Source organism: Anticarsia gemmatalis, chromosome 16 (genome assembly GCF_050436995.1).
Source record: "Anticarsia gemmatalis isolate Benzon Research Colony breed Stoneville strain chromosome 16, ilAntGemm2 primary, whole genome shotgun sequence".
Classification (NCBI taxonomy): Eukaryota; Metazoa; Arthropoda; class Insecta; order Lepidoptera; family Erebidae; genus Anticarsia; species Anticarsia gemmatalis.
In genome coordinates, this window is record NC_134760.1 from 2,591,462 (window position 1) to 2,613,420 (window position 21,959).

At 37.7% G+C, this 21,959-nt stretch overlaps 4 protein-coding genes across 5 annotated transcripts in view; 2 read left to right on the forward strand and 2 right to left on the reverse strand.

Annotated features, from left to right (window-relative positions):
• Window positions 1-464: 464 nt before the first annotated feature.
• On the reverse strand, window positions 465-1,687 carry LOC142979446 (thrombin inhibitor rhodniin-like). Its single transcript, XM_076124351.1, has 2 exons — window positions 1,501-1,687; window positions 465-1,055 (listed from the first exon to the last, which is right to left on the reverse strand). The coding sequence occupies exons 1-2, from the start codon at window positions 1,520-1,522 to the stop codon at window positions 502-504; spliced, it is 576 nt and encodes a 191-aa protein (XP_075980466.1). The 5' UTR covers window positions 1,523-1,687; the 3' UTR covers window positions 465-501.
• A 979-nt stretch (window positions 1,688-2,666) lies between these two features.
• On the forward strand, window positions 2,667-4,455 carry LOC142979447 (thrombin inhibitor rhodniin-like). The gene is made up of 2 exons (XM_076124352.1): window positions 2,667-2,807; window positions 3,624-4,455. The coding sequence occupies exons 1-2, from the start codon at window positions 2,792-2,794 to the stop codon at window positions 4,160-4,162; spliced, it is 555 nt and encodes a 184-aa protein (XP_075980467.1). The 5' UTR covers window positions 2,667-2,791; the 3' UTR covers window positions 4,163-4,455.
• Window positions 4,456-5,936: 1,481 nt separating this feature from the next.
• LOC142979604 (serine protease inhibitor dipetalogastin-like) overlaps window positions 5,937-21,959 on the reverse strand; it is a 45,799-nt gene continuing 29,776 nt past the window's right edge. The window contains exons 2-6 of the mRNA XM_076124634.1: window positions 17,055-17,372; window positions 13,450-13,512; window positions 11,208-11,555; window positions 8,983-9,177; window positions 5,937-6,736 (exon numbers count right to left, since the gene is read on the reverse strand). Coding sequence (XP_075980749.1) covers window positions 6,171-6,736; window positions 8,983-9,177; window positions 11,208-11,555; window positions 13,450-13,512; window positions 17,055-17,372 — 1,490 coding nt within the window. The 3' untranslated portion in view covers window positions 5,937-6,170. The remainder of the gene's footprint in view (window positions 6,737-8,982; window positions 9,178-11,207; window positions 11,556-13,449; window positions 13,513-17,054; window positions 17,373-21,959) is intronic.
• On the forward strand, window positions 14,321-15,840 carry LOC142979209 (thrombin inhibitor rhodniin-like). Of its 2 annotated transcripts, none has more exons than XM_076124017.1 (2): window positions 14,321-14,488; window positions 14,917-15,840. In XM_076124017.1, exons 1-2 carry the CDS (start codon window positions 14,473-14,475, stop codon window positions 15,414-15,416), a joined length of 516 nt encoding a protein of 171 aa, XP_075980132.1. In that variant the 5' UTR covers window positions 14,321-14,472; the 3' UTR covers window positions 15,417-15,840. The 2 variants fall into 2 exon arrangements, with proteins under 2 accessions (XP_075980132.1, XP_075980133.1); XM_076124018.1 differs by having other exon boundaries at window positions 14,920-15,840.

A 21,959-nucleotide genomic window follows, 5' to 3' on the forward strand; every position in this document is an offset into this window, starting at 1 on the left:
TTATAGGCTTATATATCATCACGCTACGACAAATAGGAGCAGAGTACGAGTAAAAAATGTTACAAAAACGGGGAAAATTTTGACGCATTCTCTCTTATGTTGCAAGCGAAGTTGCGCGGGTCAGCTAGTCTATACTAATATTATAAAGCTGAAGAGTTTGTTTGTTTGTTTGTTTGAACGCGCTAATCTCAGGAACTACTAGTTCGATTTGAAAAATTCTTTCACTGTTAGATAGCCCATTTATCGAGGAAGGTAATAGGCTATATATCATCACGCTATGACCATTAGGAGCGGAGGAGTAACGAAAATGTTACAAAAACGGGGAAAATTATAACCCATTCTCTCTTACGTGACGCAAGCGAAGTTGCACGGGTCAGCTAGTAAGCAATATAAATTTAATGGCTAACGCGTGCTAATCAATGCTACTGTCTGACACTTTGATAAAATAAAACAAACTATTTTTATAAAGCTTATATTACATTCTTAACATTGATATTCAAATTACGATGTTCCCTGTGGATAACTGATGCCTTTAAAGTTTTCAATATAATACTTGGTTTGGGGATTACATTCAGCATTGTAGGCAAATTTTAATGAAGGATCGTCTTTGGCGCGACACTGTAATATGCACTTGCTTTCGTAAGTTTTATCATCAGAGCCGCAGACGGGAGACCACACTCTTGCGCAGTTACAGTCGGGATCATTAGGAATAGGCTTGCATTCGCCATCGTAAGCGTACTTTATCTCCCATTTCGTTGTTGACCTTGCTATGCAGTCTAAATGGCATTTGTTAGGGTATGTGAAGCGATCACTGCCACAGATTGGGGTGTACTCAATACTGCACCCGCAGACGCCGGCGATATAATCACTGTAACAGGTAGAAGCTCTGAAGGCCACTTGTATGTCTTGTTTTGTTTCTTCTCGGGCACATTCTAAGGCACACTTGCTGTGGTACGCGTTTCCATCGGTCCCGCACACTGGGTCGTATATTTGAGGGCACGTGCACGGCTCGGCGGCCGTTGTAATTACTTGCACGCTCACTAACAGCAGGACACCTACCAAAAAACAATTTCTTGAAGTTTTATTGCGTTTAAACGTGTTCAAAATGAAATAAAATTGAGATATAATAATGTGAACTGTATTTTTTATATTCATTTTTTTTATTATATCTTTTTTTTCATTAAGTAACTACATTATTTTCCTTAAAACAATGACTATTATTGGAACCTTTTATCTTCTAGAAACATGGCTACTACCACGGATTATTACTAGCAAATCGCGAGATATTATAGATCTAAATTTCAAAGATTCACACTATAAGACAGACAATTTGTTTATAGTTAAGTATCACTTTTAATAACTATAAGCAATTTTATCTTAATTGCTCATACTTGATTATATATATCCTTAGTTATTTTGATTTCATAAACAGAGAACTAGACAATAGGTGTCAAAAATGTGTTAACAAAATGTTTCGTTACACAAAACGTATTATCTTACCTAATTTATAAATAATATCCATATTGCTTCACGTTTTCAACTGAACTGAGTAGATATAATAATGAATCTTCATTTTATACAATCGGTAGTTATTTGCGTACGATAACCTCAAAACAAGTTCGACCATGAATCTCTTAGATACATGTAATGTAAACAGTCGGTTATATAACAATCATGGCGGCAAAAAAGTGTAAGAGGGAAATCCGCGGTTCCTCTGTTCGTAGGTGAAACACGGACGTCACGTAGATCTATTTTGAAAAACAGAAATCATAAGGGATCCTAGCATAGCCTTTCTTCTAACTATGTTGGAGTCGGCTGCCAGGTTTACTGGATGCAGCCGTATACCAGTATTTTACATGGAGCGACTGCCTATCGAACCTCCACAACACGGTTACCTGGGTTATTATAACACGATACCCTTCGATAAGACTAGTTTTCAAGCTTTAAGTCGTTAACAGCAGTCAGAATTTCAAGTTTCTGGCTACTGTTAACGACTGTCAAAGATCTCTGAAAATGTTAGCTGGGACCCACAAATTAACATGCCTTCCGAAACACGGAGGAACTCGATATGTATAAGATGGTCAACCATCTGCAGAACAACCTCGGCAAGAGTAGTTTAGCCTCAGACATAGATTCACGCAGTTGTTATTAACTCAGCCACGAGCTCATTTTATATGCATACAATATCATGCAAAAATCACGCCTTTTTTCCCATAGAAGCACAGACCAAGCAACCAACCAAACGATATGATCCTTAGAAACTTTCCTTGCTTCTTTTATTCATACATCTTGTCATACAGGATTAGGTAGTGCTACTCTGACTATAAATATCAGTACAATCCATCCATTACTTTTTACGTGATGCTAGAAAATACAGATAGTGACAGATACTCAGACAAAACATTATAATTTGCTGATTCGGTATCTCTATCAGTTACTGTTTTTTTAATAGACCCCTCTACAGATTCATTATTATGTAAAAATAGGAAGAATATAGATTTAACCTGTCTCTATAGACATTATCTTTACACATTACGAACATAACGAAGAATTAAATTGTACTCCTTTACCTCGATCTTGCTCAAAATATCGATGACTCACAAGTTCACAGAACGCACTCGCTATCTATCTATAGAAACTACCTATATTATTTGTACACAAAGATAGTTAGGTATGTCCGTTTTCCGCGAACAGTTTTTTGTCTATCAAAACAGCTTGATCACTCCACAGCTGATTACGACGCCGCTAAAGCAACTCGTCTCGTACTAAATTATTTGTTTAAAAGCCTACAATGGACTTAAAACTGGGTAAGCAGTATTATATTTGTAATTGAAATTATCACCAATACAACCTTATACCATTTTGTGCAAGACTCTTCTGTCAGTGTTAAAATAAAGTATATAAATAGTGTGCATTTATATCTATTGTTTTCGTTTGTTTACGCATGTATGTAGCATGCGTAATGACATTATTAGTCAGTTTACAGAGAGTGTTATAAAATATATAAACCCCAAATGTGTTTCGCTCTGATATTATTACTTTCAATTGCTGCATACTCTGTTTGATTTATGAATTTACAGTATTATTTGGCAGGATTTAAAATATGGCAGAACATCTGGGAATTATTTTGATTAGCAGTATTTTGTTATCTTTATCACTTTTATCGCTACTATAACTTTCCGGATTCATAATGATGCCTCTGTGTCATATGCAATCAATTGCTTATCAGAGTTTGGATAAGCATTGAATAAAATTTCCTTTAATACTTATGAGTTGTAATTTTTTAACCCATTACTGTCGCACTGCAGGGCAAGGGTCTCCTCCCAAGCGAGGAGGATGATTTAGGCTTTGAGTCCACCAGGCTGGCCAAGTGCGGGTTGACTTTGCATGCCCTCAATAATTGTATTAAACAAATTTTACACACAATCTCAAATCTGACTAACTAGCCCCGAATAATCTTTTACGCATTAAACATAACTTGTATGAGTAAAAGATTTTTTCAAATTTCTACAAGATTATTTTGTGTCATTAACAATATATTAGCATAACCATATAAAAACAGACTGTAACTATTGATTCTATACCTACTCCATATATTAACAATCTCTTCTTTCTAATTTCAGGGGCTCTGTTGATTGTAAGTGCATTAATGCATGCTGGTGTTGATGCATTGAACTACGAGCCAGTGTGCGGCTCTGATGGCAGAACGTACGGTCACGCGAGCTTGTTGGAGTCAGCTCGAGCTTCTACCCCAGACCTTAGTATTACGAAGCAAGGTCCTTGCTACGGCAACAACATCGCCGGCGTCTGCGACTGCGAGCTAGACTACATACCCGTGTGTGGCAGCACCCGCTACACTTATCCTAATATCTGCCATTTAAAATGTATGGCGGGAAGAACATCTATGTGGAATATAACACAAGTTCACGAGGGAGAGTGTGAGTGGATAGAGAACGACCCTGAGTGTAACTGTGCGAAGGAGTGGGCGCCAGTCTGCGGTACTGATGACGTCACGTACGACAACGAGTGCCTCCTGGACTGCACCGCCAGAGACAAACCCGGCTTGAAGATGGCGTACAACTTCCGCTGTAATCCTAACCTACAGTTCTATATAGACAACTTTAAAGGAGTTAGTTGGCCACAAGGCTCTTCGCGATTCTAGGAGCAAGGGTACCTATGGTCTCTTATTGATATTATTACATGGACTAATGACCACATTGTAAAACGTAATTGAACCAACAGAGTTACATTTCTTAAATTTTGTCTGATTTCATATGTAAAATAGATGGTACATGACTCTTATATACACTTATGAAATCTGTGAAAAAGATTTTGCACCATACGAGTCTATTATGAATTTATAAGAACTAAAAAATAATTATTACAAGAAAATAAAATTAATTATTCCTTTTTATAGCAAGTGACTCACACTAATAAAGATATTAATTTCAAAAAGTTTTCTTTACTTATCTTATTCCGGTCTTCTACTTTTAAGGTGACATATTACCAGGTTATATTATGATAGACAAACTCATAAGCCGCGTACTGACTGATCGAGCAGCCTCGCAAGGCAATATCTCGTTCCCACTCACTTCGATCTGAAAGAAAAGAGACCTAGATATGGCCTCGAGAGGCTGCTCGGTCAGTCAGTAGGTACACGACTAATGACGTAGTCGGAGGTACTTAGCCGCAGTCTACATTATTGGTCATGCGCGCGCAACCGTCACATGCTTTTGTTTACCAAGGCCGAATCAGGTCATGAACTTTGTACCTTTCTTATTTATATTTATATATTTGTCGGGGGCTTTCCTCGACGCACGAAGGTCGACAAAGCGTGATGCGTCAACTAGACTTCGGAATCCCGACACTCATTAAAACTTTTACAGCGTCACTGAATATATGAATAATTTATTTGAATCTCGATAATCGGGAATTACCGAGGAGAGAGGAGCTAGTGGCTGAGTTAACAACAGCCTCATGGATCGATCTCTGAGGTAAAAGGCTTGACGAGGTTGGTCTATGGATGGGTGACCATCTTATACATATCGAGTTTTTGAAAGACACGTTAATTATGGGTCCCGAATGTCATTTTCGAAGATCTTTGGCAGTCGTTACCTGTAGTTAGAAGCTTGAAAGTCTGATAACCAGTTTTACAGAGAAGTATCGTGTAATAACCCAGATAACCGAGTTGTGGAGGTGAAATACTGGTATTCAGTTGATTGGGTGCACCTGGAAAACGACTCTAATATAGTTGGAAGAAAGACTATGCTGATTTATGAACCTTATCGGACTTTCCTTAACTCACGAAGGTCAACAAGTAGACTTTGGAATCCCGCTAACACTCATAGAAACTTTTGCAGCGTCACTGAATATATGAATAAGTTATTTGAACTTCGGCACTAGGGAATTACCAATAGTGTTTACGCTATCTCATCAGCGTTCAAAACTAAAGAGATATTTTATCCTACGCTATGTATGGTAGAGAATCGAGGTACAGTACCTCGATTCTCTACTGCTATCGACTACCGACAACCGGCTAGCTATCGAAATTTTGACACTTAGAATGTACTGCCAAAATGTTTCCTACGAGACGCCCGTCAGAGGCGCTGATCAGATTTTCATACAAAATTTCTCGATGACAGGTCGGTTGTCGGTAGTCGATAGTAGTAGAGAATCGAGCTACAGGTCTGTTCGATTTTGATTTTGATTGATTCGTTCTTGTCGTCTGCAATTGTGGAATTAGTTGCCGTGGAATACTATGTTGTTCACCGCCTTGATGCGCTAATATGACCCCGATGTAATGTAGAACAGTGAAATAAGGCAAATAAAGATAAATCTCTGAAATCCATATCTTTATTAGTTATGTGAAACATTTGATAAGTATATACACAAAGTAAAATTCAAGAATTACAATATATATTATAAATGCATTATATATACTCAAATTGTACCAAAATGTTCTTCAAAGGTTGCAAAAGAGTCATGTCACATGTATTCTGGGTAAGAGAGCAGAAAATATTTGAAGAAATCCTCTCTGTTGGTTTAATCTAGCTGGATTATTAGCCATTTACATTTGCTTATCGATTGACGTCAACGTAACGTGTTAACGTCTCATAGCGTGGTCACTAATCTATAGGTATTTCAAGAAATACGTCCGTGTATCCTTGCTCCTAAAATGACGAAGAGCCTTGTGGCCAATGAACATCCTTAAAGTTATCTATATAGAACTGTAAGTTAGGATTGCAGTTGAAGTTGTACGCCATCTTCAAGCCGGGTTTGTCTCTGGCGGTGCAGTCCAGGAGGCACTCGTTGTCGTACGTGACGTCATCAGTACCGCAGACTGGCGCCCACTCCTTCGCACAGTTACACTCAGGGTCGTTCTCTATCCACTCACACTCTCCCTCGTGAACTTGTGTTATATTCCACATAGATGTTCTTCCCGCCATACATTTTAAATGGCAGATATTAGGATAAGTATAGCGGGTGCTGCCACACACGGGTATGTAGTCTAGCTCGCAGTCGCAGACGCCGGCGATGTTGTTCCCGTAGCAAGGACCTTGCTTCGTAATACTGAGATCTGGGGTAGAAGCTCGAGCTGACTCCAGCAAGCTCGCGTGACCGTACGTTCTGCCATCAGAGCCGCACACTGGCTCGTAGTTCAACGCGTCAACACCAGCGTGCATTAATGCACTAACTATCAGCAGCGCCCCTGAAATTAAAAAGGAGTTGTTGATAATTTATGAAGCAAATACACGATCAATAGTTATACCATAGTGAATGAACGAAAAGTAGTTTGTGGGAATTGTAGCAAGTGGTCTCTGAGTAGTCTTGCTGAAAAATTCTTAATAAATGTGTAAAAGATTACAAATCGCGGTTACTCAGTCAGATTTGAAAATTGTTTCGACATGTCTAAATGTATCATTTGCCTTACATAAATAACCTCTTCTCTCTGAAACATTAAAAGTAGACAATGGATTTTTTATAATATAACAAAGTCATAAGATTTTAAAGAGAATTTCCTTCAATACGTATTTAATCTCTGATAAGCAATTGATTGCACATGACACAGAGGTAACCGGAAAGCTATAACAGCGATTAAAGTGATATGATAATAATATAAACACTCTTATTTCCACATTTTTTACTGTCAAAATAATGGCACGAATACAGGCTCTGCAACGCCTTACAAAAGACCTTTGCACCACTCAAGCAAAATTCCTTGCATTTATTTCCTCTGACGCTGTGTCAATTTTCTGGCGAAGTTCTGATAGATTTTGTATTGATTTCCAATAGACTTTTTCTTTTATGCATTCCTAGTAAAAAATATCTACTGGATTTAGATCGGGGGAACGAGGAGGCGATAAAATTGTACCACTGCGTCCGATCCATTTGCGAGGATACTCTTCGTTCAAATAAAAATATCATTTTTAGTGGCGGGAAAAGTGGCAAGTGTTGCACCATTTTAAAATCTTGATTAAATGCGCCAACTTTTGAAATAACTTGCCAAGGGTAGTGTAGTACATTTTTTTCTCAATATAAAGCGTCAAAGTTAACTAACGATATTTTTGAGAACCATGACTCACTAAAACTTAACTTTTTTTATGAAATTAACAATGTTTTGTGCATTAATTTGTTTTACGATTAATAGCATATTTAATGAAGATCACGAAATACAAAAAAAACACAGCGAAATTGTGACATTGGTGATCACAGGACTTAAAAATGCGACCAAGGGTGTGGAATTTCAACTTTTTTGAAAAATGACTATTATTGCTGAACTAAGTGATATGGATTTTTTTTTTATTTTTCCTAAAACCAGCATGACTTGGCCTTTCATCCTGTCTCGGATTATCGTTGAGTTTTGGGACACCCTGTATGTGTGGAGCGCACAAATAATTGTTCCGTGTGGGAATCGAACCTACGACCTAACGACGCTATGGCTGCGGAGTGGCGACCTAAACCACTGCGCCGCGGAGGCAGTTCATAGACAATCTTACAGTGTCACTAGTTAATTAAATTAATGAGAAGAATAGGTAATTACTCGGGAATTACCGTACTTAAACGGTCTTCCTTGTATTGAACTAAGGTCAAAGGCGCAAGGATACTTTATTTTTCTCACGACTTGGATTGATCAATTATCAGCAAAATTAACTGTGTGATATCAAATAATTACAATACTATACATTTGTGGTAAACTGATCGGGCGCTTCCTAATATACATATATATGTAAATGTAGTGTATAAAAAAATGTCACTGAACAACTTACATACGGTCTTTTAATTCCAAACCAAGCCGAGTTTGTACAATTGAAACTTATTACTGATTAACACACTTAGTTTGTACCTGCTATTGTAACCAGGAAACTGGTAAATATAATTATATACTTCTAAGGACATACTCTTTTTGGCAAACCATATGTTTTTGGTGGGCTATATTATAAAAACGACAGTAATAAACACATTTTTATTAATAAATATTTATTTATTTTTAACATACATACTGACTGACTTTACTGATAAACGTTGTGTAAGCTCAAGTTATGCCGTGTTTTGTCACTTTCAATTACTTTTTAAACCGTAGCGCTCTTTTCTACAATGAGTACCTACGTGTTTACAGAATTTCACATTTTAAACATGCTAAAATTAAAAATCAAAATCAAATAATTTATTCATATAGGTCAAATGCTGACACTTATGATAGTCAATGATACAGAGAGTGAATTTACCGCCAGTTCGAAAGGTGCTGCAAATATAGTTCCTACGACGTCCGTTAGAGGCGCTGATCAGATTTCCATGCGATGTTGCACGATAGCTAGCCGGTTGTTGATAGTCGTTAGTCGTAGTGGATCGCTACTTTTTATAAACGAACAAGACAAAACACTGTATAACTAATCAAAGCTTACACGACATTGATTAATGACTCATTAATAAAAGTTCAAAATGTCAAACTTTACTTCATTAAATACGTTTATATCTTCCTTTACAGTTCGTTACAAACGCCTTCCTTGGCGACTCTAATAGATCGTCCGTTTGACACTGCGCAGTCCAACATACATTTGTTGCCATAGGTCACGCCATCAGAACCGCACACCGGGGAATATTCCCTGCTGCACACGCAAGGTGGCCCATCAATGGCTACTGTTACGCAAATTTGCGCAGTAATGATCAGCAACAATCCTGTAATGTAATAATAATTAGCTGTTTTGTTAAACAAAATCGTGAAAGAGTAGGTAACAAACGTGTCTACGTGTTCCCAAACCACTTGAACATAAAAAGATGTTTTAAAAATTAATCAAACTGAATGTAGACGTAAATAAGGCTTTAAAACGCATTTGAAACTAGAGTCTTTGCTCTCTACAGTGAAAAAAATGTTACATCTGGTGTTCTGAAAAAACCTTTCGGTTTATAACAAACAGAAGAGGCAGTTGGATTGTTTATGCATTTCACGAAGTATTTATAACTATCGCAATAAAGCCAAACTTCTTACAACAATGACGGAAAACATAGTGATGAAAAATTGCATCACTTTAAGTTGTTTAACACAATTTTTGAGGACATAGTTTCCAAGTCCCAACCCGGACTTGGCCAACATGGAGGTCTCAAGGTCTATCCCCTACCTCGGAAGGAGACCCTTGCCCAGCAGTAGGACAGTTACGGGTTAAAAACAGTAAGTAAAGACCTACAGGAAAGATCAGAACTTATTGTATTCAAAACTTACCCAATGCAAGTTTCATGTTTACACTATGAGTCGAATATTTTCCTTCGAAATAGCGCTACAAATAATATATACTTTAGTAAATAATTGAACGTTTCAGGTAAACAGAGCAGAAACAAACTAATTGTTATTGATAATAATTAAAGTGGAATATCCAGTAGATAAACAATTAAGCCAGGTTAAAGATAAGATTATACAACACTTACGTGTTCAATTCTAGAACTGTATGACGGCTGGATCGACCGATAACACACTTTTGATAACGTCTTCCTAGCCGGTGTCTGTCACACTCTCTGTAGCTCAATTCTCTATTACTATCGACTACCGACAACCTACCTGTCATCGAGAAATTTTGTATGAAAATGTGATCAGCGGCAGCGCCTCTGACGAGCGTCGTAGAAATTTTTTTGGCAGTACATTCTAAATGTCAAAATGTCGATAGCTAGCCGGTTGTCAGTAGTCGATAGTGGTAGAGAATCGAGGTACAGTACCTTACTCTCAAAATCCGGTCATGTCTGGTGGGACGGATAACAGACACGACCAGCGAGAAGTCAGGTGCAGAACCGGTGGCTCTACGTGCCCTCCGAGACACAGAGGTCGAATCTACTCTCAATGACGAACTTCCTAATGGCAGTCTCTGAGAAATTCTTAACAGAAAAACTTACAAGTGACGTTTAAGCCTGACACAGGACTTGAACCCAAGTCGTTTGTACGGTAGTCGCATACAAGGGTAAGAATGACCCTTTCAATGAGTCAAGTTTATATGCCGCTTAGCGTTTTGAAAATCGTCACGACACAAACAAATACAAGCAATACATATCAATTTTTTTTTATTTTATTGATAGAACTTACAAACTAAGCATATAAAATATGACATGTTAAGGTCACAGCACACATATCAACTCGGGAGCGGATCGTCACCGCATCATCACCCTTGGTGGCAAACAGGCGTCCACGTAACGTAAGTGGATTAGACGCTCCGGCACGTCAACCTGGTGACGCTAAGCTTATGGCTCGCCGATCACTGGCTGACAGCTAGGCAGTACTAGTTCAATCAATCAATGAAAACACGTTCGGCAACGCAGACCGCCGAACAGGAGTGGACGAAGCTACGGAGAACCTTAAACGCGATTTGTAAGGCGAGGTAATTACATTTCCGATTAGCGTGCGTTGTAGCAGAGATTTTCATACAAGCAATTCTGAACGGCTCGAGTTGGTACGGTGACGATCCCTTTTCGAGTTCATATGTGTGCTACGACCTTTTCTCCTAAAATTGATGGCGGCAACCATTAACATGTAAAAAACTTAATAGAAAAAAAACGAAAACAGCGTTTGATATTTTAACATCTTCAAAAATAGTTCTAGGAGAATATGCAAGGGGCACTAATCAGATTTTCATATAGCTTTTCTTGATAGATTGGCACTCGGCTGTTGAAAATCAATCTGTGTTTTGTGTTTATTAGTTTGACCGCACGTTAAATAACTCAAAAGCGGGATCTTCTGCTTGAAGTGTTGCAAGGTCCTGCATGTATCATCTTAAGGTAGGGATCATCTGCCGTTCCATGTGATAGAGAGCACAAATTATGGTAAGTTTTGCCGTCGCTACCGCACAATGGGAAATAGTCTTTTAACATTAAATTAGTATTTCTACATCCGAGGCATTCCCCGGGGTAACTATCAACGATCACTTTCCCAGTTTCATAAACTGCACACTTAAGTCGACACTGGTTGCCATATGTGACTCCGTCGGAGCCACATACCGGCCTATATTCTTTAGTACACACGCATGGTGGCAGCTCGAGTGTGGCGCAGATCTGTGCGCCGATGATCACCAGTGCTGCTGTAACAATATATGAGAAATATGACAATAGTTTCTTTTTTAAAGACAACTTCCGTACTAAGCATTGCTCTAGTGTCGCGGGGACTTTTACAAATATAAAAACAACAGACACAAAGCACAACCAGACCGAAACAATTATTAGTGGATCGTACAAATAATTGCTCCGTGTCGGAATCGAACCCACGACCTCCCCACGCAACCGCTAAACAAAACCACTGCGCCACGGATGCAGTCAAAGATTAATCATATAACTTATAATTTTGGAGCAGATGTAAGAATTACTCGGGGTCTGGTATAGTTTCGCAGTTAATTTCGAAAACATGTACGAGTACATGTCGTGAGTGCCCCTGCCATGACAAACCAAGCGAATCGAAGGAATCTATTGGTTTTGGTGCCAGAAAGGAGTAGACAGTATTATGGTTAATACAATATAAAATCTATTTTTAACTATAATACTATTTCTTTCAAAAATTCTTTCTACAGTTCAGCTCCTGTAAAAAACGCTATAGGTATATAGGAAACTGTAGTGCAAAAAGACATGAATATGAGGCGATATCTATCTCACTCAGGATAAAGCGAAGTGGAGGGGAAAGATTAGAAAGGCTGACCCCACAACCATGAGATTCATAGCATGGAAGAGAGAGAGATATATAAATACTAGAGGCCGCCCGCGACTTCGTCCGCGTGGAAACCCTTCCTGTGTAAATCCCGATCCCCCGGGAACTCCGGGATAAAAAGTAGCTTACATGTTATTCTGAGTCTTCAGCTATCTATATACCAAAGGAGAAGGCTCAAAATGTATGGGAAAAAAACCCAGGCCGTACACAAACGGTGTGTAACTCAGAATTTTAGTGATACTGAATGATTCAATTTCAGATATTCGCCTCTATCAAATTCGATGGCTAAATACAATTTTTTGCTATTATCTACTATTTAAAAGGTGAATTTAAAAAATAAATATTTTTCAAACATTCATCACAATGATTATTTTTTTAATAATATAATTGTATAAGTAAATATCTAATACTAATAAATAATTAATTTTAATGGAACTGTGATTTAAAAAAAAATAATTAACAATAAAATAATTATATTCTATCACTACATAGTACAAAACAAAGTAAAGTAAAAGTAATAGCAATATAATATGTTTAGCCATTGAATTTGATAGAGGTAAATATCTGGAATTAATTACACAGTATCACTCATTTCTCCCATTGCTCCCATGCTGGATTGAGAGCGAAAAAAAAACATAGAAGGTGCCAGCTGCATTTCTTTCCGTGCATACTGCAAAAGTCAGTAGAGGGATGGAAGGGTTTGGTGCTTCATAGGCTTTAGGCTAGCAATCTACCACCATGACAACACTTTTCTACCTTATAATAGCCCTCCAATTGTCTGCCAACCCGCATTAGACCAGTGTGGTGGACTAAGGCCTGATCCCCCTCTTTGTTAAGAGGGGAGGCTCGTGCCCCTCGGTGGGGACATCTAAGACCTGGTGATGATGACTCATTTTTCAAAAATATATTTTTTAATATTTTTAATTTGTAACTCAGTTACATACCTATATTAAAAATGTGTGACTCAAAAAAGATTAAACATTTATATAGGTAACTTATTTAAAAAATATAAAAATATATTAAAAACCCCTACTGAAAAGTTATAGCAAAATAGTATGTTCAGCCATCGAATTTGATAGAGGTAAACATTGGGAATTCAATTACACTGTATAACTATTTTTTTGAGTTACATAACTTTTGTGTACAGCTTGGGTTTTTTTTGAGCATTCTCCTTTCATCGTAATCGATTCAGTAGTATTTGCGTGAAAGAGTAACAAACATCCATACATACATACATTCTCACAAACTTTCGCATTTATAATATTAGTAGTACTTACCAAATGTGAGAGTCATATTGAACTGGGCAGAAACACTTACTGTGAATGTCGAGTTATAACAAACTATTCAATATATAGTAGTAACACTATCAGTGTAACTAAATAACTTATTTCACGGCACTTGTATAACACATAACAGAAATTAAATACATAACATAATCAATCATCATTTAAACATGTAATTACAGGCGTTGTATTGTAAATATATCTATATAGTATGCATATAATATTAATTACATGTCCTTTATGACTGATTGATTGACTGATCATCGATGACATCACAGAGCATAACCTATAGAAGTTAGAAGTATGGAGATTTTTCTTTATATTCCGCCCTAAAAGCAGAAAATACTAGATGATAATTTGTATAGCAGTTGACCAAATACAAAGTTAGTAGCATGCAACATTATATATTTTGGTGTTTTTAGAAATACTGGGTGCCGTGAGGTTCAAATAGGGGATGCATTTTATTTTCTTTTTTAAACAACTCCCGTAATAAGAATTGCTCTTGTGGTACTCTGTGCCCGTTGTTTGTATGTTTGTAAAAGTCTATGCGACACAAGAGCAATTCTTAGTGCGGGAGTTGTCATTTAAAAAATATATGTAATCTATATAAATCGTACACGTCCTCTGCCAAGTTGTATGAATAAGAAGGGGAATCCTTTTACCTGTGGTGGGATACTAAGTCTACGAATGGTGTTCAAACAGCGTCAAAGTTGATGAATCTCCACCTGACTTGGCTTCAAGTAAAGCACGCTGATGTTCTGACGCACGGAGCATCACCGTGGGGATTTACAATAAAAAACTCATTACTTATTGCACGTTGGGGAAAACTATGCATAAATACTTGTATATATAATGATCAGGGCTCAGTAAATTATCATTACATCTTCAGTCAACGTCGAAGTCACTTCCTTCTAGTACTTGAGTTACTCTCTGATCTGATGATTTGATCTGCTGTTGACATCGTAGTCACTTGTTACTTCACCTCGTCTCATCTGAACACGGCTGCCAGAAAGAAACATGAGTCTCAAATTTGGTAAGGATTTTCATTTCTATAATAAGTTCATTCAAATGTAACATTTTCTGCTCCTTGCGATTTTCAGACGACGCAATTTTATTTTTAGTTCAAGATAGTGTGCTCGCCACCCTTGACTACCGGCTGTCAAATTGGAAAAAGGGGTTAGGTCGGGGCACAAAATTATAAAATTGCGTCCTCTGGAAAACTAAATTTTCAATTTACTACGCCTCAGGGTCCAACTATCCACCAGCAGTTACTGAAGGAATAAGAATGATATTTTAACTGACTTTATTGGAGTCATTAATTTTGCAAAGAATATTTATTTTATGCGTTTCATGTCTATAATTTGACTTAAGCTTGTAGTGTTATAGTAATACCTACGTTAGTATTTTCCTTATTACCTAAATGATTGATGGCTTATTCTAATCATATCTCGTTTATTACAGCAGCACTGTTGATCATCAGCGCACAGATCTTCGTCACACTGGCGCGACACCCGTGTGTGTGTACACGAGAATTTCGACCAGTATGCGGCTCTGATGGAGTCACATACCCTACGAGGTGTGTTCTCGGTTGCAAAGCTTATGAAACTGGACGACAAATTTCTGTACAGCGCGAGGGTCCATGCGAAGGTTCCATTCGACGACCACGAGCAACGGACTGCATTTGTACCTTAGAGTACAGCCCAGTGTGCGGTAACGACGGCAAAACTTACCCAAATAGATGTTCTTTACTTTGTGACAAGAAATCTAATCCCAGGCTTGAGGTGGCTCGTGCAGGACCTTGCGAAAATTCTCAGTGTAGGTGCCCTGATGTACTGAGCCCTGTGTGCGGTAGTGACGGCAACACTTACGACAGCGAATGTATCTTGAAATGTCAAGCTGTGAGGAACAAGACAAAGATCAGTGTTAAACACAAGGGAACTTGTGCGTCACGTGCTGCTTAATCATATACTAGCAACCACGGCTTCACCTGGTTTAAACAGTTATCTTCCAAAAGAAACTTTACAGCTTATAAACATTCGTCTTAAATCGCCCTATTTAAAAACCGCATAATAATCCGTTGCGTAGTTTTAAACATCTAAGCATACATACATACAGACATAGGGACAGACGCGGGAAGCGAATTTGCTTTATACTATGTAGGGATGTAGTTGTACATAAGTTTCTTTATAACTACCTCTAGGAATATAGATTTATGATCGTTGTAATAAGGTTGTGTTTCACCAAAAAATTGTGAAATTGAAAATGTGATTATTTGTTATGTAATTTTAAAAACTTTGCCATATTATATCATAAGATAAAGAGTAGAAACTATGATTATTCGCAACATTCGTTATTGTTCATAATAAAATTATTTTATTAATATTAGACCTATGTTTTTATTTTTCACATATTTTTTGTTTTTATTTTAACTGCCTCCGTGCTCTCAGCGCCTTTTTGGCAAAGTATATACATATTGTAATAAGGGCTTAATTATTTCAACGTATCTTTGTTTTGTCAGCAAGACTTACGAATAAAAAGGTGAAAATAAATAAATAAAAAATCTTCAGAATTATATAGGTCGGGGAAAAAGTCCTTTCGCATTATAGTATGTATGAACTTGTAATAAAATCTTTTCTCTACACAAAAAAGCTCGATATTTGGGTACCTCACGAGCTCACTGAAAGAAACCTAATGAACCGTGTAGGTACTCATTTGTGATTCTTGAACCCAAAGAGATTTTATTACAAGTTCATACATACTATAATGCGAAAATACATACTATAATGCGAAAAGACTTTTTCCTAATATTTATAACTATCTAGATTAATCGTGCATGGCTTCCTACTCACTTGTTGGACTATACTACCCAACTTGTAGCTCTCAACCAGTTGCATTCTGTTTTTAACAAATTAATTAATGTTTATTATAATATTATGTTTTTATTAAATAACCCTTGAATCTCATTTTCATTAATTTATAAGTACAATCGAGTCTCTAGTATATGTTCACTACTGACTTGTGACTTCTATCTAATCCAGCGGTTGGAAAGTTCTGTTTTTTGATACTCCAATTTATAAAAGTATACGAAAAATGAAAATCACGTCGGTAGTTTTAAAGTAATATATTTATTTTTATGATACAGCGGCCTAAGATGTATAAAGCTCGCTTAAGTGCAACACAGCTTCACAATCAAGAGACAGTCGTTGTTGTATGTGTAGAACTACCCACAGAATAACTAACACAATAGGAAAGAGCATGTAGTACTATTACACTTAAGATGGCTGTCACCAAACTCAGCCGACGACATTTAGCGCACACTGAAATATGAAGGAATAAACGACTGTTACAAAATGTCCAGCCATATTTCAATGACATTAGAGTGATATTTTGCACTAGTACTTTGAGCTTTAAGTCGGAATATGTCGGATTTCTATCTACGTGCTTCTTGTGTCATCTCTTAGGTTTGTAATAGGGTAGGTACAGCTAATCATCATCATATTTCATATGACACATGCGCCACGGCCACATGCCCCATTCCCTTGTGTAAGTTATTCCGTGGTACTACCGCTGCACATCACGGCATCTATACTGAGATTTCTAACAAACTCCTTGATGTGCCACCTCAAGAGAAGGATTAGAATTCTTTTTCTCACAATCTAAGCAGCACTCATTAGGGTAAGTTTTGCCGTCGGTGCCGCACACTGGGCTGTAGATTGCTGGGCATGGGCAGATATTGCATTTTCCCTCGTGCACCACAGTAATAGGTCGTCCAGTTTCATATGCTTTACACTCGAGTGTACATTTCGTGGAGTACGTGACTCCATCAGAACCACATACTGGTCGATATTCTTTAGTACACACACACGGGTGTCGCGCCAGTGTGACGCAGATCTGTGCGCTGATGATCAACAGTGCTGCTGAAATGTGTTAATACATCAATAATATATACAACTAATAAAGGAAAGACAGAGATAAGAATCACGGACGTTTGGTTAGACCTTTATCAGTCACTAAAATATTCATAGGTGGAGAAGAAAAAATGGAAAAAAATATGGGGTAAAGGCAAGGTCCTTTCCCATCGTCAATTAAAGAGGGTTGAAAATCTTACCAAGTTTGATATTCATGTTGAACTTAACCACTTTCTGTACATCATGTGAAGTAAATGGAACTATGTAATATATAGTAGTAACACTATCAGTGTAACTAAATAACTTATTACACGGCACATGTAATACACATAACAGTAATTAAATAAGTAAATTATTTTATTTTGTAACACACTTTACGTGAGGACATTGATACTATTTTTGCTTCTTAGGGTTCAGTATCCAAAGAGTAAAACGGGATCCTATTACGTCTCCGCTGTGTGTTTGTCTGTCTCTAGTAAATCTCATAAACCATGATAGCTAGAAAGCTGAAATTTTCACAAATGATTTATTTCCGTTGCCGCTATAACAACAATACTAAATAAAAAAAAAACTATATTAAGGGGTCCTCAAACAATAAACGTGTTCTTTTCGTAATTTTTTGCTCAATATTAAAAACGGTAACAGGAGGCTTCAAATTCAGCAGATGATAGTACGGAACCCTTCGTGTGCTAGTCCGACTCGCACTTGGCCGGTTTTTTTTGCAATATAATATTCCATTACTGTTTTTAACACTCCTCAATTTGTTTATTCATCATGGAGACACACTGTTTATTGCTATATTATGTGTACTTTATTATGTGTGTTCCGGGACCGATTATTAGAAATCTACGGATGCAGATGAGAGTTCTTTAGAACAGTTCTTGAAGGTTTGCAATGTCCCCAACCCGCGATTGGCCAGCGTGGTGAACTCAAGGCCTAACCCTTTCCTCATTACGGGAGGAGACCCTTGCCCAGCAGTGGGACATTAGTAATTAATAACATTTTTTTACTTATAAAGTAGTCAAAAATCAGTCAGGAATATTGGATACGATTGGCACAGATAAAAGGAGGATTTATTTATTGATATTGTATATGTGAAAGTTGTTAAAACATGATGAAATGTTTCAAACAATAAAATTACATAGGTATTAAGTGTCATTAACTTTTCTACGAAACATAGATAAGGCAAGGGAAATACGTTTCAACCGATAAATCTATACTAATATTATAAAGCTGGAGAGTTTGTTTGTTTGTTTGAACGCGCTAATCTCAGAATCTACCGGCCCGATTTATCTAGGAAGGCTATAGGCTATATTACATCACGATGGAGCCATTAGGAGTGGAGTAGCAACGAAAAATCTTCCAAAAACGGGGAAAATTATGACCTCTATGATTCTCTCTTATGTGACGCAAGCGAAGTTGCGCGAGTCAGCTAGTAAAAAATAAAGTTGATATTTGATTATTTATTTATAGAAGTCATCACACACGCCATGTCTGACCATTCGAATGTTTCTTGTCGTGTCCATCGTGTTGGTACAATCTAGTAAGCATTTGTTCGCGTACGTTTGTCCGTCGGAGCCGCACACCGGGGTATAGTCTCTTGTGCACAAACATGCCTGTGTTGCGCAAATTTGCGCAGTTATTATCAGCAGTATTCCTGTAATAGAACATTTATGAAATTCATTTCCATAACTTTTTTTGTGGTTAATCTATACTTATAATAAATCTGTAGAGAGGTCAATTCTGTACATTGGATATATTTAAAAAAAAACCAATGGGGGATGTTTAGTAACGGATACCGATACCGAATCTGCAATTTATAATTTTCTTTTCTGTCTGTCTGTCTGTCTGTCTGTCTGTCTGTCTGTCTGTCTGTCTGTCTGTCTGTCTGTCTGTCTGTCTGTCTGTCTGTCTGTCTGTCTGTCTGTCTGTCTGTCTGTCTGTCTGTCTGTCTGTCTGTCTGTCTGTCTCTCTGTCTGTCTGTCTGTCTGTCTGTCTGTCTGTCTGTCTGTCTGTCTGTCTGTCTGTCTGTCTGTCTGTCTGTCTGTCTGTCTGTCTGTCTGTCTGTCTGTCTGTCTGTCTGTCTGTCTGTCTGTCTGTCTGTCTGTCTGTCTGTCTGTCTGTCTGTCTGTCTGTCTGTCTGTCTGTCTGTCTGTCTGTCTGTCTGTCTGTCTGTCTGTCTGTCTGTCTGTCTGTCTGTCTGTCTGTCTGTCTGTCTGTCTGTCTGTCTGTCTGTCTGTCTGTCTGTCTGTCTGTCTGTCTGTCTGTCTGTCTGTCTGTCTGTCTGTCTGTCTGTCTGTCTGTCTGTCTGTCTGTCTGTCTGTCTGTCTGTCTGTCTGTCTGTCTGTCTGTCTGTCCTCCGTCTGTATGTGTCGCTATCACGTAAAAACTACCGGATAGAATGCACTGAAATTTGGTATATGCATAGAATAAGTAGTGGAGCAATTTCTAGGATACTTTTTATAGCATAAAATTTCAAAGATTTTTAGAAAATTGAAAAAAATACGTAAAAATCGTTTGAACCTGCGTTTCCCTATAGAGACCATAGATGGCTTTACAATCCATTTCACAAAATTCGCATAAAGTTAACGCGGCGCCCGCCGTATCGATACCTGTTGTTCGCACCAACCAATAGATGGCGTTATAGTCCGCAACAAAGCATGTTTTTTCTAATTAATTTATTTTAATGGCTTTATTGTAAAAAAAATACCTTTGAAACATGCTATTCATTTATAAGATTTTAAAACATAAATGTTGTATGATATATTGCACAAAAATGTTGGTTTACATGGGTCCGGTGCGGTCGGGATATCCTAGATGGCAAATCGAGTAATTTCGTTTGTTGTCGTTGTTCGTCGCAACTAACAGATGGCGTTGTTGCTCGAAACACATAACCAAATTAATTGGTTGCATTTTGGAAATAAATTGGATAGCTATGAAACAGACTATGTGGTAAGTTTTAAAAAATAAACAACGGATGATATATAAAAAATAATTACGGGTTACGCGGTTTCGGACGTATCATCGCAAGTATACATTATTACGCGTGTGAAGAGCTCCGGCGCAGATAGGTCTGTCTGTAGCTATAATAATATTCTGAATCCAGACGGGTAAGCAATGGTCAGTCTATAATAAGGTATTATATTTTACACTGTAAACTGGTACGGATACAGACGAGAGCGGAAAAGAAGGTAACCACAGGAAATCAGGCCTACCTGAGCCTGTGTCACATTGTGTGCCCTTCGGGTCCCTTTCGTAAATAACCATTAGATGACAAAAGAGTTGTTAGCATTTTTATGTGTAGGTGTATCGAGCGCTTCGCAATTCGCTTGCTCAAACGAATAAGCAACAGTACGAAATTCACGCGAGCGGAGCCGCACGGGTCAGCTAGTATAAAATAAGTGTATAAAAGAAGGGGGGAGGAGCTCGTGGCTTAGTTAACAACAGCCACGCCGATCGATCTCCAGGTTAAGCCGAGGTTGCCGAGGTTGATCTGTGGATGGGTGACCATCTTAGACATATCGAGTTCCTCCGTGTTACGGAAGGCACGTTAAATGGTGGGTCCCGGCTGTCATTTTCGAAGATCTCTGACAGTCGTTAACAGTAGTCAGAAGCTTGAAAGTCTGAGAACCAGTCTTACCGAAGGCTATCGTGTTATAACCCAGGTAACTGGGTTGTGGAGGTCAGATAGGCAGTCGCTCCATGTAAAACACTGGTATCGAGCTGCATCCGGTAAGACTGGAAGCCGACTTCGACATAGTTTGGAACAAAGGCTAAGCTAATATATATATAAAAATGGGGGTCGGGCTATTCACCTACAACCCAGGTTACATGCAGACTCCCTGAGACAGGATAGACTGTGAAGCCATTAAGAAGACCTTTGCCCTTTAGGCTTATAATAATTACTGTATCTGTATGACAAGATGTATGGATGTGGAAGGAGCAAAGGTCTCTGTCTACCACCATGGGAAACCATGACATTATGTATGTATTGAAAGTGTTTCTTTATGACCTCCTATTCAATTTTGACACAGAGTACATAATAATATTGGATGTTCGACCGACATTATATTATTACGGATAGAATTGTAATAAAAGCAAAAAAAAAATCACCGAATATTTGTTTTCGTAGAATAAAGTAAGGTTAGAACATTATTGTATTCAAAACTTACCTATTGCGAGTTTCATGTTTATATCAACACAAAGAAATTTAATTTAAAATAAAATACTTGAATGACGATTGTAACGCTCTGATCAATCACTGAGCAGAAATGTACTGAATGTTTTAATGACAATAGGGAACATGCAATATTTTTAGTTTTGATTTCATTTTAAAGAATTCATTGTAAAATAGGTCATAACCATATTAAAAAATTAAAACAATCTAATTTATCGTAAAAAAATGCGGTTTTAAACGGATCGTTTAAATTTTCGCGCCAAAAAAGACCTACACTCACGATGACGTCACTCCTGTCAGTCACTGGTCGTGCTTGCCTTCGTCGGTTATCATAAATTGCAAATTTTCTCGACTTTCTACTTATTTTTTTTAATAATTTAAAATGGAGTATCCATCAACATCAGGTGATCACAATAATA

What these genes read in the sequence shown, in the direction of transcription:
- LOC142979446 (XM_076124351.1), bottom strand. Translation starts at nt 1,522, where the DNA reads ATGGATATTATTTATAAATTAG. An exon ending in GGATATTATTTATAAATTAG is followed by an intron (nt 1,056 to 1,500) that starts GTAAGATAATAC and finishes GTTTTTTGGTAG; the next exon opens with GTGTCCTGCTGTTAGTGAGC.